Source organism: Melanaphis sacchari, unplaced genomic scaffold (assembly GCF_002803265.2).
Source record: "Melanaphis sacchari strain LSU unplaced genomic scaffold, SCAv2.0 Contig50_pilon_pilon, whole genome shotgun sequence".
NCBI classification, from domain to species: domain Eukaryota; kingdom Metazoa; phylum Arthropoda; class Insecta; order Hemiptera; family Aphididae; genus Melanaphis; species Melanaphis sacchari.
This window is the reverse complement of record NW_020271344.1, coordinates 315,105-337,293: the sequence shown is the minus strand read 5'-3', so window position 1 is coordinate 337,293 and position 22,189 is coordinate 315,105. Positions and strand designations below refer to the sequence as shown.

The window sequence follows — 22,189 nt, the reverse complement described above, 5'->3', positions numbered from 1 at the left end:
TGCGACCGTGTTTTTTCGTTCGTAGAATCCGGACGCCGCCACCGCCGTAACGTTTGCCCGCGCGCGTGTGTGTGTGTGTGTGTGTGTGCGCGCGCTAGCGCTAGCTCGTGAATCGGCCGGTGCTGTGCCTGTGCGTGCGTCAGTGTGTGTGCGTTATCCGCCTCCGGTAATTCGACTCCTTCAGTCTATTCAATAATATTGTTGTTGTCGCACACACGCCGCGCGATCCGCGGTACAGCAAAAACAATTTTTTTTATGATAATTATTTTTTCACCGATAGATCGTTTTTGGTTTACATTTGTACAGCAGTAGTATTAGTAATAATATTCCGCGTTGATATAGTAATAACTAATAATAGTAGTGTATGTTTATTTATTTATTTTTTGTTTTATAGTCCGCGTGCGTGTCGTGTATTGTTTTTTTTTTCACCGATTCCGTTGTGTTTTCGTGTCATCGTGTCGTGATACAATATGGTCTGCTGCTTGGGGAAAGTTGTGAGATGACGACGTCGTCGTCGTTTCGTGTCGTTTCGAATACACCACAGCCGCAGCAGTTCACCGGTGTCCATTGAACAAACGTGAACGGGTCGCTGCCGTCGTCTATTACGTCGGTTCGTTCTTGTGCGCGTGAACGCGATGCTGCCGGACGCAGTGGCGTTATTAGCAAAGACGATAATCGCCGTTAACCGACGCTGTTGTCATTCGCTGACCATCGTCAAAGATTAAGAGAAGAGAAGTCCTCCGTGTTCACCTCCGCCCGTCCGTTTTCCGCGGTGTCTATTACTCGACCGTCATGTCTTGATACTACAGACTCGCCATGCCGTTCTCCGGACTTGAGGTACGTGAACCACCGTTATTCAATTGTCAATATTGTAAATTCGCTCTTAGGCAGTAGCAGTTAAGTAGGTGGATGTTAAGTTTGAGAATGTTTTTTTGTAAAGCTCCTGCCCCAGCCGGCAGTTTCCACAATCCCCGCCGAGAGAAAGGTCTTAAAAACCGCTCATGACGTGCGAAAACAATCGCATCGTAGTGGTGCGTTGCCCGCGTTGTGGCGGCTGCGGTGGTTGCGATCTGTGAAATTAGCAGTGTTATAGAAAATATTATTGAAAACTATTCCTTTTCTACTATTTTAAGTTAGGTACTCATTTGATAAAAATTTTAAAAGATAACACTTAAACTCTGAATATCAAACTAAAGTTGTATTTTATGAGCAAATAATCAGGTAGAGGTATCTACTCAAATACTATATAACGTGAAAAAATAAACACAATATGATAAGCAATAGTAACCCAAAACGCAGTAAAATCCATTATATAGATATTAAAATAATCGCTTAAATGCCTAATCTTAAAAATATTTTCATTACATTATTGTTTGACAAACATATTTTTAATCAATGAAATCAATAATTTATAGGTAGTTGTAAGTAATTGAATATTAACTTATTCTGACTTTACAATAACAAAAAAAAATAATTTGTTGTAAACTAAATTGAAACAAATGAATAGGTAGGTAGTTGTGGATTGTTTTGAATTGAATAAAAATTGTATTCAACACTTAAAGATGTTATTTAAGGTAATTAAAAAAAAATAGTATTTAAATACCTAACTATCATTACTCAAATACTTTTAATCATCTTATATCAGATAGGCACTCTATATAACTACTTTTGGAATCATAGGTACTAATATTATTATGATTTGTCGTTTTTTATTTGTTTTGATGAGTATGTTCCACTTATATCAGAAGGAAGTTCTTTTGCGTTATTTAATAGCCCAATTACATGTTATGTAGGAATGTTATTTAATAGGTAAACTATACACAATTTTTACGTTTTTTATTTACTCCATGTATCTTGAATTAAGAGAGCATCTTATTTTCATTTGTTATTTTTATTTTACTAATGTGTAACATAGCAAATTTTACTTTTAGAAGAATCCATTTTACTTTGTTATCTTTAATTTTGGAGTGAATTGACCCTATTATATTTTAAGACTAGAATATAATCCTAGGACTTTTTTGGTATTTTAATTTTAAAACACGTTATGAGCATTTTGTTTTAATTGTAATTTTTTTTTTTTTTTTGTACAATTTAAAATGCTTAATACTTGTTTAAAAATTAAAATATAAATAATGCCTTATGGGTCTTTGTATAATATTCTTACATATAAATTTGATTGTAGATCAAGCGTGTGTCTAATGTTAAAAATAACTATGTGAAATGATTATTCTGAATGTAAAATTTTTACTATGTTATGTGTTAGTAATGTGAATAAATAAAATAAATAAATATTAATAAATTTGTATTTAACATCCCCTTAATAACTCACCTTAACACTTCTTTGTAATACATAACTATATAATAAACTTTTCTTACTGTGTAAAATGTTTGAAACTGCTTAAGAAAGCATATTTCTCTTGCCATATACTTAGAATCCTACACTATTAAAAGTGTACTTTAGCATATTTTGATTTCTTATTATAAATTTTCACTACTTTTCATGTGTACTCTTATAAACTTAATATCTTCTAAATAGATTTGTTATTCGGTAGGTATATACCTGTATTGAGTTATTTGTAAACCTCTGAGTAAATATACATATTTTACTTGGTATAATTATGGTAATAGTTTTAAAATTGAAAATGAATAAATATATTATTTTTTACAAAACATAGTTCTTTATATTTTGTTTGTTAGGTATGTAATTAATTTGTTTATAATTTTCTAAAAATTTTGATTTTTTCTGAATTTCTTTTAACACATTTTAGTAGGTACCTTAATTAGTATATCTAGTAAAATATTTTAATCCCACAAATTAGGTAGTTATTATTTTATTTTTACTATAGGTAGCTAAATTAAAATAATAAAAAAATTAATTGTAGGTAGGTATTTGGTACCTATCTAGTTTAGAAATATTAAATTCTTTTTATTAAATTTTACTATTAGCTATTTAACATTTTCAAGAAATTGATGATAATGATAGATATATACCAATATAAAATGATAATACTTACGTACTTTAATTCTATTAGGGTAAAATTATTGCTGGCATGCTGTGCATGTCATGATTAAAATCTTTTTTAAACACCTTATGTTGTTCATTGATTATTATTAATGCACTTTATTTTATTTAACAGTCTAGATAGTTTCAAAATGAATGTTTTTACACATTAGACACTAAGTAAATAAATTCTTCTTGTAAATTGTAAGTAGGTAGATACTGTAAAAAAATTAACATAAAATTCACTTTTTTATAAGGTATATTAATATATATTTGGTAGGTAATTGCATATATTATATTATATATGTTAGAAAAAAAAATTACAAAAATGTATGGTATTAAACAATGAGTAGGTAATTTAGTGAAGTACAGTGGCGTAAATTGAACTCAATTTCTGGTGGTACAGTGGCATATATTCTCAATCTATAATTTCCGACACCAATAATCCAACTTCCTAAGTAAAATCCTTCCTAATAAACTATATATTTCTTTATATAATAAATAAATTTATAATTATTTGTAATAATTTATTTGCTAACTACAGAATTATATGATTACCATAAATAATAATCTAGTTATCTATGGAGGTTACACAATTTTAGAATATAGATAAGGATAATAATTTAATTAATAAGGTCTAATACATGCACGAAAATTACAATTTTGTACCTGTTGGCTGTTTATGTATATACGTATTATACAAAAAAAGTTAGTTACAAAATTAAAAATAATATCAAAAGTATACAAATTTTATTTCAATGATTTTCTGGTGGTGCAAATACATACCTATGCATCTGAGTGTCTCATGAAATATGTACTCACAGTTCTATATAATGTATTGATAGGTACTATTACTCAAATATTTAATTATTAATAATAAAGTTTTCATCTTACATTAGATTAAATATGTTTGTTATATTGTAAACACAGATTTTAGCTATGCATTTATTTAGTAGAAAAAACATATTTAAATTTGGTAAATAACACAATAATTACTTATAGTTTGTTGTAAATTATTTATAAATATATTATTATTAAAACTTAAAGTTCACCTTCACAATGACCTCTCATACCAATTTCTTGTTTCATACAAAATAGTAGACTATCAAAAAGATTTGATAAGTATTTTATACGACTTTATATTTTCTTCTAGTTCTTGTTGATGGCTCCTAATTGCTATTAACTTGACTAGCGATACTACCGTTATTACTTAGGATAAATGACACCTTGTAATTATTAACTTTAAGAGTTATAAATTTATGAACTGAAATATATTTATGTGTATTAAAAGACAATGTGACTTTAGACCAAGTACAAAAGCCTCTAACAATGAAAATTTAATGAGGATTATTTCAGGTTTTTTTCGGGTGTCCGAGGTTTCAAGCAGGCCATTTTGAAATTCCACTAGGCCATATAAAAATAGATATATGTATATGTACACTATCCTACTTTAAATTATTTCCATATATCGCAAGGACCAAATCATTGTATCAATATAAATAGTAAAAATCAATTTAAAAACTAAAATATAATAAATAATTAACAATCATAATTGACAGTATACCAATATAAAAATTAAAATACAATTTCAGAAGATTTAATTTTGAGCTTTATCTCATTAGGGCGCAGGCCAATTAGTACTATTTTAAAAGTAAAGAGTGCAATCATAATGTATCGACAATATAATTATTTTGTTTCAAATTAATTATATATATACATAGTTATCCTATGGTAATAAACAAAAGAATTGTGAAAAATATCAAGTTAATCGTATTATTGATTTTTTTTTTTTTTTTTGAGCAAGGTATTAACTACTTTCTTATTTAAATAAGTATTTAAAAAAAATTAATAATTAGATACCTATCTAATAGGGATATTATAATGTGAAAATATATTTAAGGTACTTATTTGAATTTAAATTTAATTATTTTACAAAATATTGATACCCATATTTATTAAAAATTTATTGAGTTCTGGTAATAGTTTAATTTTATATACATATATTTAATTAACATATTTCTCTTTTTTATTATTAACATATGTAGTAATATAGCAAAGATACAGTTAATTATGATTGAATATATATGTATATCATTAAATTAATTGTGGATTTGATCTAAATATTGTAATAATATTATTATTTTTTTATGCCACGTTAGAATTTATTATTAAATAAATTATTTAAATTTCTACAATTACTGTTAAACAATTTATAGTAGAAATATCTAAAGAATAATGTATAAGATTTTTATTTTGATTGGTTGATATACAGTAAAATATTTTATAGGTAGAATTACTAAACTGGTAAACCAAGGATATTATTAAATCATGAAAATTAGTCGTAAGATTGAAAAATTATGATATCATTACAATATTAGAGTTCATATAACCAACAAGTGTTTGATAGCTATCAATAATGATTAATAAAAATAAAGGACAGTCGGTAATTACTAATAGAAAAAAAAATAGTAATAATAACGACTGATGTTAATTTTTAAATTTAACATATATTATAACGAATAGTTATATTTTTAGCTTATGTATAATCAGTAGTATCAAGTTATAGCAATAAAATGTAGTCGTAAAAAAAAAAAAAAAAAAAACAAGAAATTAACCTAATAGTGATAGGTACTGGAAGAGGTAACTGACTTTAAATTTATTTGATTTTAGTACTTGTACTATACTTTCCAAAAAAATCATATTAGATTCATTAAAATTTTGTATTGTATGTTTAAGAACATATTAATCCTGGTAATGAATATACTTATATTTATTTCTTTTGTTTATTAGTATATTTTAAAATCTATATTTTTAAGATTAAATAGTAACTTAGTTATTGTTATAAATTATAATCATTGAATGGTTTTTTTTATTTTTCGTCTAGTGCTCATAGAACTAAATAATAAAATAATGAGTTCTGAAGAATCTACTTTAATAGTTCATGATGCAGGAAGTAAAAGTTACATCTGTCATACTCCTGTTGTGTTTTAATTTAAACTTTATACCTACATATTTCCTTGTAAGGTATCTATTTAATATTGTATCAAACAATATTCTTACAGCATTTTTAAATCATAAAAAAAAAATTATTTTGTGGTACCAATGATATATTTTATGGTCTATGGTCTTGTGTTATAGTTTGAAATGTATAATATGGCAAATTATTTTCAATAATATTTAAAAAAAATTAATTAATTAGGTAATTCATAATTGCAGATGATAAACATAAAATATGATGACAGTATACTGATAATATTTATTTTAATATAACTTAGTATATAAATAATATTTTTGTGATACATACGTTTATGTCATATATATGTTTTAGATATATGTATTAGATATAATAAGTAAATTAAATACAACTAATATTTTTAAGTTTTTTATTGGTACTGGTTTATATTTGTACTATATTTTATATATCAAAGAAAAATTTTGACTTAAAAACTATAATATTGTGGAAAAGCAAAACAAAAACATTTAATATTATAAACATATGCATTTTTTGTTGCACTTTCATCTTTATAGATGCTTAACATAGTAAAATTATGTAATAGATTCTTACTAGTTACTACATATTATGACTTATAGTTAATATTAGAAAAAAATTCATTATTGAATTTTTAAAGGATATTAACTGTGCTTGAGCAATGATTTTTTTTCATATTTTAATTTTAAATTAAGTACTAAATAATACTTTTTTTCAAATTCATATAGTCTAACTTATTTTAAAGTAAATAACTAGATAAAAATAAATTCTGCTCGAACCTAATTCATATTTTTTTGTAAAAATTCGATAATTGGTAAATCTGCTTTAGTATAAATTGTAGTAAGAACCCGTTACATAGATTTAATCACGCTATGTTACACATGTTGAAAAAAAAACAAGTGACTACATTTGCAGGTACTAGAAGTAAGATAGTCTTTTAACAAACTATATTACAAAAAAAAAAAAAACTGTTCAATTATTAGTTTCAAGTGAAATAGTATAAACTCATTTTAAAATATTTGCCAATAAAAATAATCTTGAAAAACAGAATTGTTAATTAAGAACTGAGATTGAAGTATATAAATTCTAGTTGAGAATACATATTTTTGATTTAAACTTAATATTTTATGCACTATTTAGATTAGGTATTATCATTTAAATATAACAAGTTAATATATTTAATGCACAGGGTATTATTGTGTTAAGAAATAAGAATCTGTTAAAAATCTTACAAATATTATATAATATTCTACAATCTACATTGTTAGTATAATTATTTTAGTGTTGAATTGAAAGTAAAGTGGTACAGTTGTACTTAGTTTATTACATAGTATTTTATTGTATAACTAATTGAAGTGGACCAAAAATATATATTCTATTATTTTTAACTGTAGTATGCATACCTATAGCAATCAATAATTGTTTACATTTATCAACATTATTATAAAAATTATAGTATTTGTTATTATTAAATATTAACACAATGCTTATTAGTACCCTATATATTAAAAAAATAAATAAATAAAAAATAAATTTTGATGAGAATATGATTTTACCTATTTAATTATATAAGAGTGATTTTTAAAAAAGTAAAACTTCATGTTCTCTAAAATTATAAACATATTTTTAAATATTTGTTTTGTATAATTTAAAGTTAACAGTTTGAACAAAACATAATTTTTGAATGACAGCAAACATTTTTAGTCTCACATTACGAAGTAGAATATTTTTCTGAGAATTTCAGTATTTTAAACAAGTACGAGTTGATAATTAGTTAAGCATTTCAAGTTTTTTGAAAACGAAATGGTAGGAAAAGAAGGGTACCCCCAAAATGTTGTTTCATTACTTCGCTCATTTCTATGAGCTATGTATATATATTTTATTTTTTTTAAATTAGTGTTGTAAGTAAAAAATTCCAATACTATTACGCTTCAAATGTCTTAAAGAATTACAAAGTACTTATTGAAATAGAGGTATTGGAGGTTTAGTATGCTTCTTCGTTTATTATTTTTATTTTTAGATCATGGTGTAATATATGGTTAGATAAATTGAAAGGAAAAATTCATTCCCTCAATGGTTATGTCTTGAAAAGTTTGTATTTTATTTATATTTAACTTTTTAGCATTATCCCACGATTGAAGGTCACAGAAATACATTGCTCTTGTAGATTGGCTGTAAAAATAAGTGGATTGATATTTCTATTATCACCTTATTAACGAAATAGGCTGCTGATGTGTTGGGTATTGTTGGTCAGTAGGAAAAAAATATTATAAAGAACATGAGATAAAATTTCACCTTGAGGAATACCATTATTAATGACTGTTATATTTTGGAGCACAGTACATATTTAATTTGAAAATTATGTTTTGATAGATAGGATCTAATAAGCATGTAGTATCCGAACGGAATGTTTAAGTTTGAAAAGTAGGTCATCATACCTTTTGGTCAAAAGCCTGCGAAATATCAAGGAGCAAAGAAGTGTAGATAATAACAATTTTTTTTTCGAGGAAATACGATATAGTGTATACAAGTCTATGTATTTGATGTGTTGTTGAGTGTGTGGAACGGAACCTATTCGGGTGTCAGGTATGACGATATTTACAATGATAATGGGTAAATGCGTTTAAAAATTAATATGTAGTATCAATTTATAATTATAATTATAAAAGCCACCATCGATCGTCCCCTTATAAAAATCGACCGTGATAAGCTTGTCGTGAATATTTTGTTTTATCAGGTGATAGTTTAATATTATTAACAAATAACATTTAATAGAAAAATAATAAACATATTTCAACTTATAACTTTGATGATAGTCAGTGCAAACAAAAACGTATGCGTATTGAGTGATTGCCACCATGGAATTATTATGAGCTATACAAATTTAAAATTTTTAATGTGTGTAACTAATTAACTATTGAAATATTTGCTCTAAATTTGATTTTTATGTTAAAAATCTTAAGATCTTAATATTCTGTTAAAAAAAGACTAAAAAAAAATTCATCAAAAAATAATTTTTAAAAGAAATGAGTGTACTTTTAAATGAATAACCCTGTCTTAAAACGACTTTTGCAAAGTGTTAATTTTAGTTCTAATATTATTTATTTATTTTTGTTTTAGGAATAGACTGTTTATATGATCATCTATCAACATATGTCTTCCATATTCTCATGTACTGGAAAAAACAGACGTCGTACAATGCAGATCACCCACCGTCTGTGGGTAACACTTTTCTATTTGGCATGTCTAAGTATACATTATAGTCATTCCAATATAATAAAAATATTCAAAGATGAAGATTCGACGCCAATGTTCAACAACCTTGTCATTGACAAGAACACTGGGCGCTTATTTGTGGGTGCTATTAATCATCTATATCAACTTACACCTGATCTCAATGTAACTAATCAAGTGGTTACTGGCCCCATTGAGGATTCTTTTGAATGCGGGGCCAATATGTGTCCTAACTCCACTATTAAAAATTTAACTGATAATGTAAATAAAGTACTTGTTATCGATTATACTACATCCAGAATAATCACTTGTGGATCAGTTTCACAAGGCATGTGTACAGTTCGAAATTTAAATAACATATCTGATACAGTACAATTAGTTAAAGAAGCAGTGGTTGCGAACAACATGGAAGCATCTACTATTGCTTTTATTGCACCAGGGCCTCCAAATCCACCTATGACGCAAGTGATGTATATTGGAGTTACATTTACCGGAAACTCTCCTTATCGTTCTGATGTTCCGGCTATATCTTCTAGAAGTTTAGATAGTCAAAATATGTTAAACATTGCTCACGTTGGAGTAATTTCTGGTACTCGAGTATATGTAAATACTCTAAACCGTGAACGATATCTCATTAATTATGTTTATGGTTTCAGTTCTGAAACTTTCAGTTATTTTTTAACAACACAAATGCGTAGTGTAACATCCCCTTCTCCATACATATCTAAAATGGTGAGATTATGCCATGAAGATAAAAGTTATTATTCGTATACAGAAATTCCACTGGAGTGTACTAGTAAAGAACAATCATATAATTTAGTACAAGCTGGGTATGTGGGAAAAATTGGCTCAGACTTGGCTACAGATCTTGGTATTACGCCTCAAGATGACGTTTTATTTGCCGTATTCTCAAGCAGTAATCAAAGCGAAAGTGAATTGAAAAACAAACCTAATGACCAAAGTGCATTATGCGTTTATTCACTAAAAGCAATACGAAGAAAATTTTTACAAAACATTAATGCATGCTTCAGTGGTAAAGGTAATCGAGGTCTAGACTTTATATCACCAAGTCACGCATGCGTTGGAACCAAACTTCAGACAATTACCGAAGATTTTTGTGGTATGGATGTGAATACTCCTTTAGGAGGCGATTCACCTATGACTGCTATTCCAGTTTTAACGTTCAATACTCGCCTCACAGCAGTAACTGCAACTTCTACTGGTGACTTTACGGTTGTTTTTGTTGGGACAAATAATGGCCATGTCAAAAAAATTGTAGTTGAAAGTTCTGTAAAAGCTATTGAATATGGAGATATAGTCATTCAAGAGAACTCTCCAATTAATCAAGATTTAATAGTTGATCCTCAACAAATGCATCTTTATGCGATGACTAGAAACAGAGTTTCTATGATTAAAGTTCAAGAATGTCATATGTATTCATCATGTTTAGATTGCTTGGCTGCAAAGGACCCATATTGTGGGTGGTGTTCATTAGAGAATAAATGTAGTTTACGCTCAAATTGTGAAGATGCAGCAAATGATCCATTATATTGGATACCATACAAAAGTGGTAAGTGCACGACAATAGCTTCTGTTACACCAAGTCAACTTCAAAAGACAACAGCGCGAACATTGGAATTAGTTATCGATAATTTGCCATTGCTTGAAGGGCCATTTTACTGTGCATTTTCAGTATTTGATAAAGTGTTGGTCACAGACGCTACTAGAAAATCATTAGGCGTCAATTGTACAACACCACAAACTGATTTATTACCATTTATACCAGCAAACCAACATCATTTCACTACAAAATTGTCTGTCAAAACAGCCAAGGGACCAAACTTTGTAGCCACTAATTTCACATTTTTTGATTGCAGTACTTACACATCATGTACACAATGTGTTAATTCTTCATTTCCATGTGATTGGTGTGCTGAAGCTCATAGATGTACGCATGATACGGCAGAAAATTGTAGAAATGATATTTTAGTTACCGGTGTAAATCGTGTTGGTCCAAGTTTCCGAAGTGGACCATCATTTTGCCCGACAATTAATGGATCTGATACAGGAAGTACTGAAATCTTGGTACCTTCTGGTATTAAAAAACCAATCCGAGTAAAGGTACACATAATTGGTCAATTTATTGCTCAAACACGTTTTGTATGCCAATTTAATATAGAAGGCCGTGTTTCGAGTGTAAATGCGGCATTAGTAGCAGACACTATATATTGTGAAACGATGGAGTTTAGTTATAATTCACATTTTTCTAATATCACGGCGACTTTTGCTGTGATCTGGGGTGGATCTAAACCATTGGATAATCCACATGACATTCATGTTGTCATTTATAGATGTAGTGATATGGCTGATGACTGTGGTATGTGTTTAGCATTACCTGAAAAGTATAAATGTGGATGGTGTCAAGCTACTAATAGTTGTGAGGTTATAGATCAATGCGACAGGGCAATTGTTACGTGGCTCAATCGAAACAAAACATGTCCAAATCTTCAAATTACATCTTTTTGGCCACTTGCTGGTCCGTGGGAAGGTCACACAAATATTACAATTATTGGAAAAAATTTAGGAAAAAGTTTTAATGATATTTATAGTGGTGTTACTGTGGCTGGATTACGGTGTGCTCCATACGCCCATCTGTATGAAACTACCAGAAAAATAGTATGTAGAGTTGATGGACCCGGCAATGAAGATATAAGGGAAGGTCCAATTGTGGTTCAAGTCGAAGGATTCAGAGGTGAATCTAAAACAAATTATCATTTTGTCGATCCCATTATAAATAGTTTTTATCCTGGTTATGGCCCAAAATCTGGTGGAACAACTCTTAAAATAGTGGGAAAGTTCATGAATGCTGGAAGTAATATCCAAGTGTTCTTCGAAAATACTTTACCGTGTATTGTCGTCAATAGTACATTTTCTGAAACTACTTGTATTACAAGTGCTTCTGATTCTCAAAGGGTTGGAAAAATAAAAATGTTATTCGATAAGTCTGAAAGAAATTTTGATCGACAAACATATGAATACACTGATGATCCTAGTGTTGAATCTGTCGAATCAGGTTCTCCCAGTCAAGTAAAAGTTCCTAAAGGCATTGTATCTGGTGGTATAAAAGTTTCAGTGAATGGTAAAAATTTCGCATTTGTTCAAACTCCCCGTTTATATGTTTATTATATGAATAATACATATTTTGGAGATTGTTTTGTACAAAGCAATTCTAACTTAATATGCGAGTCGCCTAAAGTTACACCACTTCAACGAATTCAAGCTAATTCTTCTAACCCACCAATAGAATTGGATTATGGATTTGAAATGGACAATGTTACAAGCGTTCAAAATATATCATCGAAAACAGGATTTTCTAAATTCTTACTTTACCCAGATCCAAATTACACGAAATTTGAAGATGTTCAAGGGGAAAACATAAAATATTATAAGAGTGATTATTTAACTATAAATGGCCATTACTTGGATCGAGCTTGCCAAGAAACTGACGTTACAGTGCAAATTGGGACAAGTTACTGTAACGTGACTTCTTTGTCTCGAAATCAACTCACCTGTAAACCACCGCCTATTCAACCATTAGCAGTATCTGATGATTTTCGGTTATCTAGCTCTCAAGAACTTCCAGATGTAATTGTAACAGTTGGGTCAAGTCTGAAGTTTAACATAGGAAAACTCAGCTATGCTCAATCTGAAGTTAATAGTCCATTAACGAATCCTGCTCTCTTTGGGGGCATTATTGGTATGGCTATTATTGTTATTATTTTCATCGCTTTCTTGATCGCATATCGTCGCAAATCAACTGAAAGTAGTCGTGTCTTAAAAAATATGCAAGAACAGATGGACATATTAGAACTACGTGTAGCGGCTGAATGTAAAGAGGCATTTGCTGAACTTCAAACAGAAATAACAGATATAGCTGGCGATCTTACTTCTGGTGGTATTCCATTTTTAGATTATCGTACATATTCAATGAAAATTTTGTTCCCGAATATGGAAGACCACGGAGTGCTTCAACGAGAAAAACCAGAATTAATCCGAAAAGAAAAAGGTATCCGTTTATTCGGTCAATTAATATTAAACAAGACATTTTTATTATTATTTATAAGAACTTTGGAGAGTAATCGTTATTTTTCAATGAGAGATAGAGTAAATGTAGCTTCTTTGATTATGGTGTCGTTGCAAAGCAAAATGGAATACTGTACAGATATATTAAAGACTTTACTTGCAGAGCTGATTGAAAAATGCATGGAAGGTAATAGCCATCCAAAGTTGCTTTTGAGACGTACAGAAAGTGTTGCAGAAAAAATGTTATCATCATGGTTTACTTTTCTATTGTATAAGTTTTTAAGGGAATGTGCAGGAGAACCTCTGTATTTACTGTTTAGAGCAATGAAACAACAAGTCGATAAAGGACCAGTTGATGCAATTACTTCTGAAGCAAGGTATTCATTGAGTGAAGAGAAACTGATTAGACAATCAATAGATTTTGTTCCAATGACTGTATATGTTTCGATTTCTCAACAGACCGCTTTCGTCACTGGACTTGACCCAAACACTGAAAATATACCGGTTAAAGTATTAGATTGTGATACAATTTCACAAGTTAAAGAAAAAGCATTAGATACTATTTATCGAGCAATGCCTTGTAGTCAACGACCCCGGACGTGTGAACTTGACGTTGAATGGAGAACTGGTACTTCTGGTCGTTTAATTCTGTATGACGAAGACTCAACAACAAAAGTGGAAGGTGAATGGAAAAAACGAAACACTTTACATCATTATATGGTTCCAGATGGTGCTTATCTAAACTTGGTTTCCGTCAAACAAATGTCAACATACAACTTATCAATACTTTCGGACCGCATGGACAAACACAAATATGAAACTTTAAATTTAACGAAATTCAACTACGATAGCCCGCCATATAGTAGGGCTACATCGCCATTGAACAATGATCAGGATGGAGGTCTTAAATGTTGGCATTTAGTCAAACATCATGATAACGATGCCCAAAAAGAAGGCGAACGTGGTAATAAAATGGTATCAGAAATATATCTTACGCGTTTACTAGCTACCAAGGGTACTTTACAAAAGTTCGTAGACGATTTATTTGAAACAATTTTCAGTACCGCGCACAGAGGAAGTGCTCTGCCTTTGGCTATTAAATATATGTTTGATTTTCTTGATGATCAAGCACTTCAGCATGGTATTTCTGATCACGAGGTCGTACATACGTGGAAAAGCAACAGTCTTCCTTTACGTTTTTGGGTGAATCTTATCAAAAATCCCAATTTTGTTTTTGATATACACAAGTCCAACATAGTTGACTCTTGTCTGTCAGTTGTTGCTCAAACATTCATGGACTCATGTTCGACTTCAGATCACAGACTCGGTAAAGATTCACCAAGCTCAAAATTACTTTATGCCAAGGACATTCCGGTGTACAAAGACTGGGTAGATCGTTACTATTCAGACATTAAAATCATGCCAGCAATATCAGACCAGGATATGAATGCCATGCTTGCTGAAGAATCAAGGATACACATGACAGAATTTAATACGAATTGTGCTTTGTATGAACTCTACATGTATGCTGCCAAGTATAACGAACAATTAATGGTAACACTCGAAGAAGATGAATTTTCCCAAAAACAACGATTGGCGTATAAATTGGAACAAGTGCACAACTTCATGATGGTAGAGAAATAATTAGGGGCCATTAATCAAAAGACGGTTAAGATAATTGCTCAATACCGAGTATGAGTGGTTCAATGGAGTTCGCTAATTTTTAGCGATTTTATACATTGTGGTATGTAGAATGTAAGATGATTTTTTTAATATTCAAAAAACTAATTAATAATAATATTAAAATGTTTAAACAAAATTATTAAATGGTAGAAATAAGACGATTTATATAGATAGGATAATCATAATATAAATATGCATAAAAGTATAGTAATAAATTAACATATCTATTGCCTAGTTCTTGCCAATGAGATGTTACCAATACTAATTACTCCAAAAATAAAACATTAAAACCTACATTTTCGGTTGCTTTTCAACAATCTTAAATTTAAGCAAATTTTTTTTTTCATATATCCGTCCAAATTTTCTACCATTCTTTTCCCTCGATATGTACTTTTAATTCAAATATATTTCAACCTATTCTATAAGACTGAGTTAATTTTAATTTAGTTTTTTTTTTTGTATTCATGATTTATTGTTTTTCATTTGATCATTGCTTTTGGCACCGCTCTAGTTAATGCACATAAATAAAAAATTACCGAATAACAGAATATTATAATATATTGCTCCAAAATAGTGTGTTTTTATACTTATATATAAATATATATTTATACCATTCCAAAAATATAACAAATGTTATAATTCCAATTTTGTATTCAGTATTACCTCATAATTGATAAAAAAAAAATAAATAATAATATTATTTTAGATTATAATTGTAAGTACCTAATGATCAAATATTTTGTACTTCTGTATATTTTCTCAATAATTATTAGTTTTATTTTAATGGTAACAAATTTTTATTTGCACATTAAGTTGATAATTAATGTATCTCTTTTTTCAATTAAAATGTATATTTGTGGTATGTGTTGTGTACATTTTTGTTGATTTTGTTATTAATTTTTATTGTAATTTTGTATTATATTACCTAGTCTTTATTTTAATTTTATGCTTTGTTTTTTTTTTCAAATTTTAATTTATTCATTTTATAGCTTTTATCTGAAAAAAATATACATGCGTACTTTTTATAAATATACAAGAAAATTGTATTCACATAATATATTTTAACGATTATCAATAGATTCAACATATAATTTTATTTTTATTTTTTTATTTTATATTGATTTAAAAAAAAACTCACTAAAGAATAGATTATTCTAAATGCAGTGGTTAGAACGTGTTAATATTTTGTGAGCGCCTTTTGAGAAAATGACTGTAATTTATTTTAAATTTATACAATGTTATGAACATAAAAAAGTAAATTTTAGGTTTTTTTCTGTAAAGATATTGGTCCTTTTTGTGTATTAAATTTAAATAATCAAAATGAGGTGGTTGTATTCTCGTTATATATTTTTACTTATTATTTTAGTCGGTTAATTTCTTCCATAAGTATATCATAAAAAAAAGTTCAAAATTCTGTTTGACAACAATGAATCAACGATGAATTCGTTATTCCTTCTATTAGTAATCTATAACTACAAATAACTTAAAAATAATTACTTGTCTTCTTTAAAGATTTCTGAGTGACATTTACCACTCGATTAACGAACGGATAACTTTAAACGATTGTAATTACTAATTATTAAAAAAAAAAAAAAATTAGGCTACCAATATTAATCGCCGAACCATGATAATAAAGTTATAATAATGACTATGCAACTACCCCATCATATATCTATACATATTATATCTACGGCATTTGATTTATTGTGCCCTTTAAATTTAATTTAGGTTCCTATAGCGTAAGAGTATAATATATTGTTAAATAATTACCCTTTTGTCCTGTCCAATTATAATAATAATATTATGTAAATAAAAAGTAATTATTATATATTATAATAAACATATAATACAATATTATGTATGTATATATATTATTTTGTATGTAAACACATATATATTTATATATATATATGTGTGTGTGTATAATATATAAATATACGTATAAGTATATTAATTAAAACAATAATTTATATTATGTATATATAATATTATTTGTACTGCGTGTTTTTGTGTACTGTTTGTGATTGTGTGTAAATAAATTATTATAATTGCACACGTAATGATTTTTTTTTATTTATTTATAAAATGAATGTGATGAAACGGAAACGGAACCGCCGCGACGATATAATAATAATATAATATATACACACATAAAATAATAATATACTATACATAATAATGTGTATCAACTATCAATAGTAATAAACTATATATTATTATTATTATAACCATTTGTATGTGCGATATTGAATATAATACATTTAATAAAAAATGTGAGTGATAAAAATTTGAATTATTGTTTATGGTGAATTTGTTGTAAGACTTTGAGAGAAAAAATAAACGACAAAAAAATGAAAAAAATTTTAAAACAAAATTATTCGGCTTTGAATTAATTATTATTAGAGTAACCGTTCGTCTCCATCCAATAGCAGTCTTTCAATCCCTTGTTAATTATACCATTATATAGTCTGTATGTTAATGATTTATGGGTAGGTGATTCAGTATTTTTCTCCAAAAATTAATTTAAAACTTATTAGATTTTTAATTTTATCAAAATCATTTGCTGCATAATTCTATTTCATACTTATAGGTCTAACCTCCTATGTATAAATATATTTATTATAAGATTAAAAAGCTGTGTATCATTATTAATAAAAAATATTGTAAATATTGTGTTTGTATTGCATTAATACAACACTATACAATATTATGTTTTATACGAATTTTAAAAATAAACTTATCGTAAATACCTTAAAAGTAGGTAACGAATGAGTAATAACTATTTAGAAGTGTTTCTTTTCAGGTAAGTATTTTAAATAAAAAATTATTAGATATTATAATAATTAATAATTATTATGATCTGTGCTATGGCGAAAGAGCTACATCGTCACGTCAATGATTAGTCGTAAAATAATGATAATACTATTTCGATGTAATTATACGGTTGTACAGTATACTGTTGTATGTACGTATAGTGTAGGTATACAAATCACACACAATCGTTTCTCGTATAATACATAGATAAGAAACCGGCCGTCGCCGCCAACTCATGTCTCGTACGTTCATTGTGTCCGAGTAAATTAGTTTTTCCAAAAGGATGGAGCGCGTATGTATGGTGCCGATAACCAGTTTTGTTTTTTTTTTTATCCCGAGTTTAATTATTGTTATACGAGTAAAAACGCACGCAAACGAAAAATGCACTCACGTTTTTCGTCATCATCGCCGTCTTATCGTACCTACGTCTTACACGGCTACAGCGATTCGGACCAACAACCGGAAAATATATAATATGATTATAATAGCAAAATTGTGGTAGGCAGGTACTCACTAATTCTTATTAATAATGTAAAATATACTGCGGTATAATGTTAAACTCATCCAAGGAGATGTATGTGTTTTATACCAACTACCACGTTTTCTACGTATCTATTCATTGGCGGTTCGGACACGGTTTCTTTTTTCTTTTGAGTACCATATTTTCTCTGTATTGTGGGCTTAGATTATACATTTTTGGAAGCTATTGGTTTTTGTGTTAATGTCGGCAATATTTTAAACTCTTTATACACACCCTCATTGAAAACCGAGACGGCGCCTCACGACTGCTGTAATTGTATACGATTCACCATATTCCGAATTGTGCATGACGGACGAGAACACATCTGCAATGCAGGTAATATGCTGTTTTATATTTTTATATTTTAAAGAGATCAATTTAACTATAAGCATATTAATTTTCAATGGAAGTTTTTGCACCTATTTTCGAAAAAAAAATACATTAGTAGTACTTATATAAATTTCTTTCCGTTGTACTTCGTTCATCTAAGTCGATGCCGATAAATAAAATGAGCTTATATTATTCAATAGCCATGAGGTATTAAATATTTGTACAACATATTTTGTGAAAAGTGGTAAGCTGCTTCAGATTATGAAATTAAAAAAAAAAAAAAATAGAAAAAACCTTTAAAAGTTTAATACCACAAAAAAAAAAATAATGATAAACTATCGTTTTTTCAACAATTAGATTTATTAGCATTATAAAAACTTAAAACTCATGAAGCATTTTATTTAAAAAATTCATAAAATTACTATTCTAATAAATCACTCCGTATATAAAGTACCTAACAAACGCGGCAGTAGCTACCTTCCTACGCTCGCTATAGGTAATAATATAATGTATAAGGTTAGGTTATAGATATATAATATACAATATGGATGTACGATTTACGGTCGAGGACGTACGGTGTCGAATAACACAATAACACTATGTGTATATTATATAATATTAAAATGTGTACGCATGCGTGTACGATAAAATAGACGTAGGTACGGACGTTTTGCGACGGACCTTGAGTGAGATCCGATGACGAGATGTGCTGCAGCCGAGCGTCGGCAGGTATTGTTTCCTCGGATATTAACATCTTTTATTCTTTGTCGGTCATTTTATTATTTTCCCGCCAGAAAGTGCATATAATACAAATATATCACGATACAAATAATATTATGTGTGTGACCCACCCGTTGAAAGATACCTTTTGTAAATACCTACCCTGTAGTACCTATGCCACAATACCGGCTGGCTACTGCAGGCGGCAGACTGCCGACGCCTCCACCACCTTCACTACAGCCTACGCGTATACGGTTCGATTATTTTTCTTTTACCCGCGTGCGTACTGCTGCTAACACGAGCACATACACCTCAATTCTTACAGATATACACAAACAGATGAAACGAATAACAATTTGTGCGATGCGGTTAAATATAAGTAGGGATGGTACATATGCGGTGATGATGGCCGGTCTGTTCGAAATTGCTGTTGTAAATATTATCTATACATCGGTTATTGGTATAATATATATATATATATATATATATCATATTATTATTATAATATTGTCCCCTGTATTGTTTGCCGGTTAGACAGTTTAAATGGGTTTTACGCGAAATTGTATTTGTGTATTATTATTGAAGTATAAAACGCGAGATGGCTGCGGTTCCGGTGCCGCGTACGTGTGATACCTACATGCAATCGTAAAACCGAACGATACGGCACCTGCAGCTGCAGTAGAAACCCTATAAAATATATTAGGTTAATAGAGCAATTTCCGGGAGGCGAGAAGCCGAACCTGGTATAATAAACTATGCATAAATATTATATATAGATAAATATTGTGACGCAGCAAAATATTATCTATGAATAAGATAAGAATAAAATCAAACTCTTTTGGAGAAACTTTGACCTCATCCCCCCTTATTAAATTGTGACTGGATCTGAAAATATAGGTCGGTGTGTCATATGCAAGAAAGTTCGCACGCCGCTGCAAATATATATAAGTCAATTTCGACAATAATACGGACGTTTGCCGTTTCTTTAAATTGTGTATGAGTCGTATAATATTATTATACAGATTTAATTAGACGTTTCCTGTTTCTACGACGTATATAATAATATGTATACAGGTTCTTGTCACAGGAAACATGTAATATATTATTATTATCATTTATTGTGTTACTTACAATAATGCGTATTGTAATGTAATTTATTCTTTGGCCGTCTATCATCCGGCGTGCAATGTCAACTGGCGACGACAACGATACCGATCATCACGATGTCATAATGGCGGTCATAATATTAGATAGGAAAGTGTTTTGAAAAAATAAACGTCTTGTGTGTCAAAAAGCACACTAAAACGACAATAATAATAGTAAAATTGTAATATACTAATATGTAATGTCGATATTACAATTATTTATTCCTGTTAGGTTATCTCTACACCAATAAAGGTTCGATATTAAGTTAGTAGCTATATAGACCATCATGAAGTGGTACTCAAAAATGTATTGTTGTTGTATCATAATTTATTAATTTAAACACATATTTTTGTATAATTGAAAGTTTCAACATCAGAATATTTTTCTCCATAAAGTACGTGTATTATTTTTATTATTATTATTTTAGTAATGTTGCGTAGTACAATAGTTGGTATTATATATATAGTTGTTAACATGAAAAAATACAAAATAATACGTGTGTCTGGTGTCAACATGAATGTGTGCGAGACGCGAGTGTCTGCGCCATAATTAGTGTATTACCTATGTATAAGTATATGATGGCGACATGGTGGCAGGTCGCTGCTAAAGTATTCGACGTATAATAATAATAATATATGTATGTAACAAATAAAACACTAAAAAAATAAATTATATGAAATAAACGAGAAATATATACCAAGTAGATACCTATTTATTTTATATTGCTTTCAGGCTGTATCCAATATTTTGTTAAACTACGGGAGGTCTTCGAAATTAATATCGTATAACTTTTTAAACACCCGTACACGTGGTAACACACTCATACACTCACATTGATGCTCCGCCACTGACACACGCATACATAAGCCCAGGTAGACATTCTCGTTGTCGAGGTGAGCACATCGGTTAGCATTATATTATTCTTTCGATGTATGTAAAACGAATATCGTTGTCATTGTTTCGTTACGGTGTACGGACTGCGAGTGACTAGTGAGAAGTGACTATTGTGAACAATTTTAATTTAATTTTTTTTTTAACCATTCACTGCTGTTTGAATAATTATAATACTAATTCTAAATGAATACGTTATATACTTAAATATAGAGGACCGTAATTGAATTGATAAAATATCGCAAGAAAGACGATTAAATATAATATTAAATAATATTATGTATGATAATATGTATTATATTTTTATACACCATAAATTATGATACTAGTTTTAGGTTGTAATCATAATTTTAACAAAGTATTGTGGTGTAAGCTTAAAAAAATTCCGACAAATAATATAGAATATTGAAATAATTTAGAAAATTATAAGGATATGTATAGAATGGTGTATTTTCTAATAAATTGCATAGACGAAATATGGATATATAAATGACTGAAACTTCTGAAAATATGAACGTGCTAGGCATGTTATCTTGTCATAGTGATACGTTAAGCTTAAATTATTAGTAAATATCTATATAGGTACAAGTAGTATAAACTATAAAATCTATATGTGTTAATACGTATTTAACAATTTTTTTTTTTTTATTGACTATACATACGAGCGAAATAATACAAAAAATATTTTTGAAATAATAAGTGGTACTTCAAATATATATATATATATATATATTTAAATTAACAATTATTCATAAAATTATTTATGTTGTCTAAAAAT

The 22,189-nt window shown here is 28.8% G+C and overlaps 2 protein-coding genes across 2 annotated transcripts in view; both read left to right on the top strand.

Annotated features, from left to right (window-relative positions):
- Positions 1-48: 48 nt before the first annotated feature.
- Positions 49-15,580, top strand: LOC112599387 (plexin-A2). Its single transcript, XM_025346276.1, has 2 exons — positions 49-837; positions 9,111-15,580. Exon 2 carries the CDS (start codon positions 9,126-9,128, stop codon positions 14,949-14,951), a length of 5,826 nt encoding a protein of 1,941 aa, XP_025202061.1. The 5' UTR covers positions 49-837; positions 9,111-9,125; the 3' UTR covers positions 14,952-15,580.
- A 2,534-nt stretch (positions 15,581-18,114) lies between these two features.
- The window catches only part of LOC112599339, a 47,940-nt gene continuing 43,865 nt past the window's right edge, over positions 18,115-22,189 (top strand). The window contains exon 1 of the mRNA XM_025346206.1: positions 18,115-18,660. Coding sequence (XP_025201991.1) covers positions 18,631-18,660 — 30 coding nt within the window. The 5' untranslated portion in view covers positions 18,115-18,630. The remainder of the gene's footprint in view (positions 18,661-22,189) is intronic.